At 43.1% G+C, this 12,077-nt stretch overlaps 1 protein-coding gene across 1 annotated transcript in view; it reads right to left on the reverse strand.

Moving 5' to 3' along the window:
- LOC137623434 (ATP-dependent RNA helicase TDRD9-like) overlaps window positions 1-12,077 on the reverse strand; it is a 314,903-nt gene that overhangs the window by 239,777 nt on the left and 63,049 nt on the right. The window contains exon 2 of the mRNA XM_068354268.1: window positions 3,272-3,349. Coding sequence (XP_068210369.1) covers window positions 3,272-3,349 — 78 coding nt within the window. The remainder of the gene's footprint in view (window positions 1-3,271; window positions 3,350-12,077) is intronic.

Raw genomic sequence — 12,077 nt, forward strand, 5'->3', positions numbered from 1 at the left:
AAATGAATGAACACTAAAGAAAGAACGAAAACCCCGAAAGGAATCGTTCTACAAGCTGAAAAATTAACAACTACAATTAGATTCATAAACTAATTGAGACAAACGTACGGCGTAGCAACCCCCCCACACGGAAAGGAAGCTACAAAGGTGTAGTAACACGTAGTAAAAGGGTGAACGACCTCAAGAGAGAGAGAGGGAGAAAGACATAAGTCAAACTCGATCGCAACCCATAAAAATACGCCGTGGTGGCCTAACTGCCGAGGACTCCACGTAGAAGCGTACACTACACACACAACTCTGAAAAGGAAACTTACTGATTTCTATACTCAAATATATATACAAACATGAAAACATGTTTACATATATATTGAGTAAAAGTAAAGTAAGCGATTCAGTAAAGACAAAACAAACAATGACTGCCAAGAGAGGACCAAGACAGAGACCTCTGTCACAGTCCGAGCCAAAAGTGAATGTGAGCATTCATCTGTGTGAGGGGGGGAGGGGTAGCTAGCTACCTGTACCACTCCCCTACCCCCCGCTAACTAGCGCGGGGGTAATACACCCTCGTTAAATTCTAATGGCTCGCCATTTCAGCTGCGCTAAAAGGTAAACCCAATGTAAATAGCGTGGTTTGTATTTCGGTTACGGAACAAACTATATTCACCGCAACCAAAAACAAAAATCACACATTAAATTCAACAGACAAAAATAACACTAAATTTGCTGTATAAATATATATCGGTGCGCGAGGGTACCGAGAACTCTCCAATAATCGGGAAAACAATATCCTTTAAATATACCCAACACCGTCAGTCCACATACAGTACCGAAAAACACTTACTCCACACACAGTACCGAAGAATACTTAAACACTAAAAAAAATCACTTAACACTGAAACACCAATCATCATATATAAGCCAGCAAAAATAATCAAACTTAATACTAAACCATACGAGAAACCTCTTAAATATTTAATATACGTGTGTGGCCACCGTCGTCCATAGACTCCACACACTGGCAACAGTCCTTATAGCCAATTGCCACAACTTCCTGGCAACCAATAACTGCAGTCAATTCGACTGTCCAATCACATTATCGGTGGTCATCATCATCATCATAAAGAACAAATCTATTTTCAGCCAGGTCGTCAACGATCAAAATTCTTTCTATATATAAATATCCGCAGTCTACTCCTATGTTCACAGTACGGTCCAGGTCGTCATCATCAAGTTCTTCATACATAAAAGGCAAGGCAGGCAAGCAACACCTTCAAGGCCTAAATTTAACTCCAAAGATTGTAAAGAAGTCCAAAGGAATCCAAAGGAAGAATTACGGCTCCGATACAAGAAAAATCACTTCAAAGCCGGCTGTTGAAGAACAAAACAAACAACCGACTCCTGCTACAGTCAAATAGAGAATGCTTTCGCCCAAGACATTCATTACCGCCCTAACCTAGCTAAAAATGTAAACAAACAACCTCAATTATACTGACAGTCTTTCCCACTACAAACAATCATTCCGCAAATTACCACTTGTTCGGCGGTGCGCACCGCGGACACACAAACACACATACATACTCTCTCTCGCGTGCGCAATTTAGCAAAACTAAAGCAAATGAAATTTTTCTCTCTCTCTCTCTCTATAGGCAAAACTAAAGCAAATAAAATCAATATACTGTATCTCTCTCTTTCTCTCTCTCTCTCTCTCTCGCGATTTGGCAAATTAAAAGAATTAATTAAAATAAAATTAATCCTCCACATTACGAATGTCTAGAGTGCCTAGGTCGTGATCGTGAGCATCAACCTCTAAATCGTGAGCATTATCCTCATAACCGTTTAATATGAATATGAGCGTTGTCCTTGTGATCATGATTGTTGAATGTGAATGCGAGCATAGTCCTCGTGATCTAGAACGTGAGCGTCCCTACATAAATCTAGAATGTCTAGCTCGTGATCGTGATGACCGTGATTGCGAGCTTTTAGCTCGTGAAGTGGAACGCCTTCTAAGAGAAAGCACCGACCCTGATGACCTTCGGTCTTGTGAACGTGAAGCTCTAGAATTAGAACGCCTTCTGGAAGATCTCCGAGATCATGATGACCTGCGATCTCTCACATGATCTTCAGAATGTCGTGAACGACAATCAGAAGACAAGGATCCCGAAGGACGATAAGTACAATCTGAGGTAAGTCATACGAATGGACTGTGCGAACCCCTACCTCTTCCTCTTGGAGAGGAACGTCTAGAACGTGATCGTGAACGTTTGGTTCGCGATCGTGAGTGTTCTGTTCATGATCGTGAGCATCTTGCTCGTGATATTGAACGGCGCGAACGTCTTGAGTGCCTAGCTTGTGATCATGAGCGTCGGCCTCGTGATTGTGGATCGTCGACCATGTGAACTCGAACACCCTCACGAACGCGAGCGCCATTCTCTTGATCTAGATCTTCGCAATCTAAAACGCGAGCGTCCAGACCTAGCTCTAGAACGTCTAGCTTGTGATTGTGACGATCGCGATCACGACCTTCTAAGAGAAAAGCACCGAGACAGAGATGACCTTCGGTCTCATGAGTGTGAAGCTCTAAAGTTAAAACTCCATTTTGAAGAAGTGCCGAGATCGTGATGAACTTCGATCTCTCAGATGATCCTCAGATTGTCACGAACGACAATCAGAAGATGAGGGTCCTGAAGAACGAGAAGATGGAAAATATTGTCCTCGCAAACGGCTAGCAGATGGAGCACTGGCCGCATGAATATTATCGTCATCATTAGCCAGTGGATTCCTGTGGGGAGAAACAAAAAGCTGAGGATTGAGAGAAGACGAAGTCCCAGGATAGCGAGCGGGATCGTTGTCAGCAGGAGGCCATTGGAGGGGCGAATGTGAGCGATCACCATGTCCACGCACGGAAGGCCCGGAGAGGGGGCATCAGGAGGACATCACAATCATACCTGAAAAGAGAAAAAGCAAAGCGATTACAAAATCAATGGCAAGCCTTAAGGAGGAGAGAGGACACGTCCACTCTCTACAAGCCAAAAGCAAAAAGTGACGTTCACAACTGTGCGAGTAGATGTAGGTGACTGGGTAATCCCCCGTCAACCCTGCCTACGCACTTAGGGGTTAGGCAGAGTTGGCAACTCACACTTTTCAGTCTAATGGCTACCTTCCACCTTCGCCGAAAGATAATCCACGTAAATAACGTAAAGTTTGTTAGCATGGGAACAAAAATCCATACGTAGTCAGAAACCAATGTATGAGAAATTCATAACAGAATTACCTGTGTAGGTTCACTATCTAAACTAAACCAGTCTAGATAATCTTGAGCACATCCTTTAAACTGACTTGCTTCGGTCATCTGGAAAATAGAAAACATCCATCAGTTTTGAGAAATTTTAATCTGCGACCTTTAGGTTCTATTATACATTACTTTATTAGTAATTTCTACATGAAAACATCATTGACTCTTGGTATGGTAAAAAATTAGTACCAATGGGATCACACATGAGGAAAAGAAGTAAACAATTAAAATATTAACAGAAAATACTGTAGCTGCATAACTCTATACAACAGTATATTGGAAAAATTCAGGAAATGACACAAGATCTCATAAACTTCTACAATGATTATGTGAAATAAATAACAAAATAATTTATTTTTCAAAATGACAAATTCAGAGATAATTTGTATATTTCCTAACCATACAAACCTTAGCTATTTACATTGGGTTTACTTTCGGCGTAACTGAAATTGACGAGCCAATAGAATTCTAACGAGGGTTAACTACCCCCGCGCTAGTTAGCAAGGGGGTAGGGGAAGGGGTAGCTTGCTACCCCCCCCACACACACCGGTGAGTTGTCTCACTTCACTTAGAGGTAGGACTTGTCTTGGGGGACAGGGTTGGCGGGCAAATATGTGTAAATAGCTAAGGTTTGTATGGTTAGGAAAAATACAAATTATCTCCGAATTTGTCATTTGTTCCGTAACCGAAATACAAACCACGCTATTTACATTGGGTGACTTACCCCTTAGGAAGGGTGGAAAGTCCCCAGCCTTACTGGCTTTGGCTTTACCCGGGGACTCAGAATCCGAGTGAGTAGCACTCGAGAAAAGGAGTCCCTGCACCTCACAAGTCCTTGCTCCGCAAGGGACGTGTGGCCTACATAAGTTGTGTGTGGAGGAATAGTGTGTGACTCGTCCTAGGAAGTTGACCTGGAGTACTTTAGATGGAAATCTAGGCTAGGACGTTCCCAATACCACCTCGTCAGGGTATGGGGGACGCGACAGTATTAACTTAATACTAGGAACACACGGGAGCATGGTTTACCTGCAGAGGTTGAGGTCAGCTATGCGGAGACCAGGATGCTGTTTTCCCCAAGAGAGGGGAGGATGAAGAAAGAAGTAAGGGCCAGACATACTCTTTCATTCACGCAGACTAAAACCGGGTAACAACGCCCTCAACCTTCTGCTACTTGTCCATTAAGGAGCCTGAGGTTAGACCAGCTGTTGTGCAGCCACCACAGGGCCGATAGAAAAGGTATCGAGGCTCCTGTGGGTCACGTCCTGCAGGTAGTGGGCTGTGAAGGTCGTTTGATCCTTCCAGACCCCAGCTTGTAGCACCTGCGTCACAGAGAAGTTTCTCTTAAAGGCCAGGGACGTAGCGATGCCCCTGACGTCGTGTGCCCTAGGGCGACGTGACGGAGGAGGGTCAGGATTCAAGGAGTGGTGAATGACCCTTCGAATCCAAGCCGAGATGGCGTTCTTGGTGACCCTCCTCTTCGTCCTGCCTGTGCTTACAAACAACGCTTGCACGCGGGGACGAACTGCAGCTGTCCTCTTCAAGTACCGTCTCAGACTCCTCACTGGGCATAATAGCAGGTGGTCTGGGTCACTTGTTACAGAACGGAGACTCGTGACCCTGAAAGAGTCGAACCGTGGGTCCGGCACTCCAGGGTTCTGAGTCTTGGCAACAAACTCAGGGACGAACCTGAACGTTACCTCCCCCCATCCCCTTGAATGGGCAATGTCGTACGAGAGACCATGAAGTTCACTAACTCGTTTGGCAGAGGCCAACGCGAGTAGGAAAGCCGTCTTCCAAGTTAGGTGGCGATCAGAGGCCGGGCGTAATGGTTCGGAGGGAGGTCTCTTAAGAGCACTGAGAACCCGAACCACGTTCCATGGAGGGGGTCTCACTTCCGACTGAGGGCAGGTAAGCTCATAGCTACGTATGAGTAGAGAGAGTTCCAGCGAGGAAGAAATGTCCACTCCTTTCAGCCTAAAAGCCAGGCTTAAGGCTGAGCGATAGCCTTTCACCGCCGAGACCGAAAGGCGCATTTCCTCCCGCAAATAAACGAAAAACTCCACTATTGCTGGAATAGTGACATCGAGTGGAGAGATACCCCTCCCACGACACCAACCACAGAAGACTCTCCACTTCGCCTGGTAGACTCCCTCAGAGGACTTTCGCAGGTGCCGAGACATTCTCTCCGCAACCTGTTGCGAAAAGCCTCTCTCAGTGAGGAGACGCTGGATAGTCTCCAGGCGTGAAGCCGAAGCGAGGCTACGACTTTGTGGAAGATGTTGCAGTGTGGCTGTCTGAGTAGCTCGTGTCGAGGGGGAAGCTCTCTCGGGAGCTCCGTCAGGAGCTGCAGAAGGTCCGGGAACCATTCCGCGTGATGCCATAGCAGAGCTATCAGTCATAGACAGGTTGACCGATAGTCTGGTCCTGTTGAGCACCCTTCTCATCAGACAGAACGGTGGGAAGGCGTACACGTCGATGTTGTCCCACCGTTGCTGGAAAGCATCTTGCCAGAGAGCCTTGGGGTCCGGGACTGGAGAGCAGTACAGGGGCAGCTTGAAATTCAAGGCTGTCGCGAACAGATCCACCGTTGTGGAGGATTAATTTTATTTTAATTTATTTTTTTTGTTTGCCAAATCAAGAGAGAGAGAGAGAGAGAGAGAGAGAGAGAGTGTGAGAGTGTGAGTGTGTTTATTTAAGTTTTGTCAGGGAGAGAGAGAGAGAGAGAGAGAGAGAGAGAGAGAGAGAGAGAGAGAGAGAGAGAGAGATTGTTTACAGTATTGGCTTTAGCTTTGTCATTAGAGAGAGAGAGAGAGAGAGATGAGAGAGAGTGTGTGTGTGTGAGCGAGTGTTTATTTACTTAAGTTTGTCAAACCGCAAGAAAGAAAGAAAGTGTTTATTTGCTTTAGTTTCGTCAGAGAGAGAAAGAGAGAATTTCATTTGCTTCGTTTTGTTAGATCGCGCGTGCGCAAGAGAGTATGTGTGTATGTGCGTTTGTGTGTGCGTGTTTTGTGTGTCCGCGGTGCGCGCTGAGAAAACGGGTAATTAGCGAATGATTGTTTGAAGTTGGAAAGATTGTTGGTATAATTGAGGTTGTTTGTTTACCTTTTTAGCTAGGATAGGGTGGTGATGAATGTCTTGGGCGAAAGCATTGGATATCGAACGATTGTAGGAGTCGGCTGTGTATTTTTCTTTGCTCTTCGAAAGCCGGCTGTGAAGCTTTTTTTTATATTCTGAGTAAGTACTGCTTTTATTTATTTTTGTTAGGCGCGTTCATGAGTGATAGAAAGTTTATTGTTTATCTTTGATTATAGTACGATAGTTTAGTTTAGTTAGGAGTTTTCGTAAGCGTTTTTTTCTTTTTTATTGCAGGCCGTAGTTCCTCCTTTGGATTCCTTTATACTCCTTGGAGTTTTAGTTTGGCCTGGAAGGTGGTGTTTGCCAGCCGTGTGTATATTGTATATGATTAGCTTGATGATGACGACCCGGACCGGACAATGAATATAGGAATAGACTGCTGAAATACAGAATTTTTGAACGTTGATGACCCGGCTATAAAATACGGATTTCTCTCACGACAATTGATAACGACGACCACCGCATAAGATTGCATAGTCGAATTGGCCGTACGATAGTGTTGGCCAGTGCCAGTAGGCTACAACTTGCTTAAGGACTGTTGCGTGTGAACCAAGAGGTTCTCTTGGTTTGGAATTAATTTTTTGTGTTGCAGAATATGATTGGTGTTTAGTATTAAGTAATTTATTTAGTCTTAAGTGTGCTTTTGGTACTGTGCGTGGACTGACGGTGTTGGGTACATTAAAAGGATATTGTTTTTTCGATTGTTGGCGAGTTTTCGGTACCATCACGCACCGATATATACAGCGAATTTTGTGTGTTTTTTTGTCTATTGAATTTATGATAAATTGTGATTGTTCCTGGGTTATGGCATATGGTGGATGGTTTGGTGATAAGTGATTTGTTCTAGTGTTAAGTCAGTTTAATGATATGTGTTCTGTTTTTGGTTGCGTTAATATAGTTTTAAGGCTATGTTTTGTTTTCATTTTCCTTCTGTCCAAGAGTCTAGTTTAAAGTAAAGTAAGGGGAAAGTTTGTGTTGTGGGATATTTTGGAAGTAAGAGTGATCAAGGGTGTGGGGGTTGTGTTTTGTATACATCCCGCTACATAAATTTGGCGCCCGAACAGGGACGACTGTTGAAGGTGGGATTGAAACTGGACTGTTGGACAAGGGTAAATAGGTTTTGGAATTACTTGAAATATTAATGGTATCGAAATGGAGGAACTGGAAGAACAGTTGTATATTTTAAAGGAGGAATTGCGGTTGTCTAATGAGCGAGAGGAGAGGTTGTTGTTGGAGAATGCGAGGTTAAGTAGTGAGAATGAGGAGATGCAAAGGAAACTTAGGGAACTTCAGGGAACTGTAGAGAGAGTGGAAGAGGGTGTTGAGATGAGGATGCGAGAAAATGAGAAACGAATGGAAGCTATGATGGGGCAAGTGATGGGGATGATGAAAACTGTCATAGGTGAAGGTGCAGTCGGAGGAGTGGCTTCTGCTTCTGGTAACGGGTTGATGGTGGAAGAGGATAGGGTAAGTGATAATGGGGAAGGTAGTGATAGTGATATTGAAAGTAAAGGGCCTAGACATAGTAAGATTGGAACGAAGGGTAATAGGAAGGAGAAGAAAGGTAAAGAAAATGTGAAGAAAGAAAAGAAGAAAGGTCAGGGTGTGAGTGAGGATGATCATGAATGGGTGAAGGTGGTAAGTAAGAAAAAGGTTAAGAAGGGAATAGTTAAAGATAGGACTTTGAGTGTAGAACTAGATTCATTGTATTCAAATGAAGAAGAAGGCAACAAGAAGGGAGTAGACAGTGAAGATAGTAGTGAGAATGAAGTAGAGGAAGTTTGTAAGACAGTGTTTATGAGAGAGGTTCCTAGGTGTGAAAGGTTTAATGAACATAGCAGTAGGAATGTATATGACTTCTTTAGGGAATATGAAAAGTTTTGTCAGGCTAAGTATGGGGATAGTAAGAGAGTTTGGGCTAGGGAGTTGGGAGAATTTTTGTCAGGATATTTGTTGACGATGTATGGGGTGATAATGAGTGTAGGAGAGGTTGAGTATGAAAGTGTAAAGAATAGGATAATTGAACAGGTAAAACGTATGAAAGGTAGTGTTAGGTATAAGCGAAAAAATGATTTTGATGAAGCACGAATGAAGGTGGGTGAAGCAATCTCGATGTATGTATGTCGGTTAGAAACATTGGCTAGAAAGAAGTATGGGGACGAAGGAATAAATGAAAATAAGGAACTAATGAAGAAGTTTTTGGGTACAGTACCAGAGAGTGTGTGTGAGTTTATTAATTTGAAACGGAAGGAGAAAATGAGGTGGACTAGAGAGAGATTAACTTGGGATGATATTTTAGAGATAGTTGAGGATTACGAGTTGGATAGGTGTATGAAAGAAAGTAAATCTGTGAGTGTAAGAACTGGAATGGAGGAATGTGTGCCAGAATTTGGTAGTTTTAGAGATGCTGTTATGAGAGGGCCAATGAGGGCAGCTGATAGTGTAGTAGATAGAAGTGTTAGGGTGAGTAATGTAGGAATACCCATTCCGAGAAATGACGGGTTTAGACAGGGAAATCAAGTTTGGAGAGATAGAAGTGCTAGTACGCAGCAAGTTAGGTTAGGTAGTGGTATCCGTGAAGAGAGGTGTTATAGGTGTGGGAAAGTAGGACATAAAAAGAACGAGTGTAGATGGGCATTAGGAGCATGTTTCGGGTGTGGAGAGACAGGGCATCGTATTAGCGACTGTAAGAAAGAGAAAGTGGTTAAGTGTTATCGGTGTGGTATGACTGGACACATAGCGAGTGGATGCCGTAATAATCGTATGAATGTAATTTGTGGTAATTGTGGTAAGGATGGTCATTATGCTAGAATGTGCAAGGAGCCGCGGGGTAAGTGTACTGAATGTGGTGCAGATGGGCATGTAGCTAGGGTTTGTAGGAATAAGGGATCAAGTCAGCCAGGATGTTCGGGAAACTAATTAATCAGAGGGTTCAGCTGGGTGAGTCCTCGTGTGTGTGGGGAGTGAATGTGATGCATGTTCGTGAGGGTTTATTGCATGAAGATGTGATGGGAGAAAGAGCACATGATTGCATGAGTGTGAAATTGATTTTTAATGGTGTAGAGTTGGTTGGTTTGATTGATACTGGTTGTGGTGTCAATTTAATGTTTAGGAATGCATATGATAAGGTAAAAGAGGTTTGTGAATTTAAGGGATGTAAGGGTGAAGTAAAAGGTATTGGTAATTTGCGTATGCCTGTGCAAGGAAAGTTGCGGGAAAATGTTATGATTGGGGGGTTGATGATGGAGGATAATGATTTTTACGTGGTCGAGGGAGCGAATGAGAAATATGACGTACTGCTTGGGTATAAATTTTTGAAAAAATGTGGTATGATTGTACATCCAAGTGTGAATATGATTGAAATAAAGGTTAAAGGTAATATTTGTGGGGAATTTTATTTAAAGGAAGACGGCAGAGTGAGTACGAAGGTGTGGAAGGGAGTGCCGTTGGTAGCAAAGGAAAGTGTAAAGTTATCGGGTAAGAAAGGTGAGGTTATTAGTGTAAAAGTTGCATGGCCGAGCAGTCTGGGAATTTCAAATAGTGACAAGGATGAATATGTAGTGGAAGGTATGGAAGCAGGTAATTTGGTGAAAACGAGTGCGTATATATATGATGGTGTTATGAATATGCAAGAACCCAAGGTGTATGTAAGGTTGTTGCAGAGTGTTAGGAGGAAGAGAGTACGTGGAATACGTGAAGGCGATTGCATGGGATGTATGTATACACTGATTAATGTAGAGGATGGAAGATATGTTAAGGCGAGACAGGTGATGTCTGGTAAGGTAAAGAACGATGACGATTGGGATTACGATACGTTGAAAGGAAGAATTAAGTTAGATGAGAGTATAAGTGAGGTCAAAAGGGAACGATTGCTTAAGATGTTATGGGATAAGCGGAGAGTTGTGAGTCTCGGTGACGATGATTGTGGGGGGTCAGACCTGCCAGAATTTAAAATAGTTCTCAGTGATGATACCCCCATATATCAGCGTCCCAGGCATTTTTCTCCGCCTATTGCCAAGGAGATAGAGGAGCAGTGTCAGGAATTAGAGCGTATGGGTGTAATAGAAAGGAGTGAGAGTGCCTGGAATAGCCCTATTGTCCCTGTACGAAAGCCTGATGGAAGTTTACGCATGTGTATTGATTATAGGAAGGTGAATGAAGTGACTGTTAAAGAACGTTTTCCAATGAATGTGGTGTCTGATTGTGTTTATAAGATGCATGGAATGAAAGTTTTTACTAAATTAGATTTGGTGAGGGGCTATTACCAGATGCCTCTGGCAGAGGGGAGCAGGCCCATTACCGCATTTTCAAGTACAAATTGTCACTACCAATTTAAAAGGTTGAGTTTTGGTCTTGCTAATGCGCCTGCTGCCTTCCAAAGAGCGATGAATGTTGTATTGGCTGGTTTCGATCGACAGAAGGTGACGGTTTTTATAGATGATATTCTGATTGCGAGCGAGACTGTTGAGGAACATATGCGGTTGCTTGAGGCAGTGTTGATGCGGTTAATTGAAGTTGGTGTGAAAATTAAGCTTGAGAAGTGTACATGGTTGTCCAGGGAGGTGGAATTTCTTGGGCATGTAGTGGGTGAATCTGGTATAAGGAAGAGTGACAAGTTTGTGAATAAGGTGCGAGAATTTCCACGTCCCCGGACTGTGCGTGAGTTGCGAGGTTTTCTTGGTTTGGTTGAGTTTGGTCGCAAGTTTGTTAGAGATTGTTCAGGTATAGGGAAGCCTTTGAATGAATGGACGGGTAAAAGGAATAGTACAAAATTAAAATGGGATGATCGGATGATAGAAGCGTTTGAAAGGTTGAAGGAAGAGGCCGCGAAAGACGTCACTTTGGCATTTCCAGACTACAGTGAAAATGCGAGTATGCTAGAGTTGTATACGGATGCGAGTGGGGTGAGTATGGGTGGTTGTTTGGTTCAAATGCAGAGAGTAAATGGAGAAGAGCAATTGAGAGTAATAGCGTATGTTAGTAAAGCGTTTAATAAAGCTGAGCGGAAGTATTCGACGATTGACAGGGAATTGGCTGCAATACGATTTTGTGTGAAAGCATTGAAAGTATTTTTGTATGGTGTAAAATTCATTGTGCGTACTGACCATCAGCCCCTAGTGTATATGATAAGGAAAGAGTGTGTGAATGCAAGGGTTGCTAGGACCATAGAGGATTTGAATGAATTTGATTTTAGGTTAGAATATGTACCGGGAAATAAGAATGTGATAGCGGATGCGATGTCGAGGATGCATGGGAGGATGGAAGATAAAGAGAGTAATCAGAATTCTGAAAGGTTGCCTGAAGGTTTAGTTGTGGAGCAGATTTGTGAAGGGGAAGATATGGTATATAAGTGTATCCTAATGGGTTTAAGTAAGTTGGTACAAGAGGGTTTAGATACGGAAATACCAGGTAGCGTAAGCGAGCTTAAAAGAAGGGTGATGAATGAAGTGTCAAAAGAAATGGTATATGAGGAGGAGAGTAGTGTACTAGAAGGGGAAGTATTATCAAAGATATTAATGGTGGTATGTATGTTGTATGGTGTAACTGTGTATTTGTATTTTGGATGGAATCGACCGATGGAATATAGGGCATGTAAGGAGAATGATAGGGAATATATTTTGAGGATTCAATGTAAGGAGGAATGTTGCAA

This window comes from Palaemon carinicauda, chromosome 30 (genome assembly GCF_036898095.1).
Source record: "Palaemon carinicauda isolate YSFRI2023 chromosome 30, ASM3689809v2, whole genome shotgun sequence".
Lineage (NCBI taxonomy): Eukaryota > Metazoa > Arthropoda > Malacostraca > Decapoda > Palaemonidae > Palaemon > Palaemon carinicauda.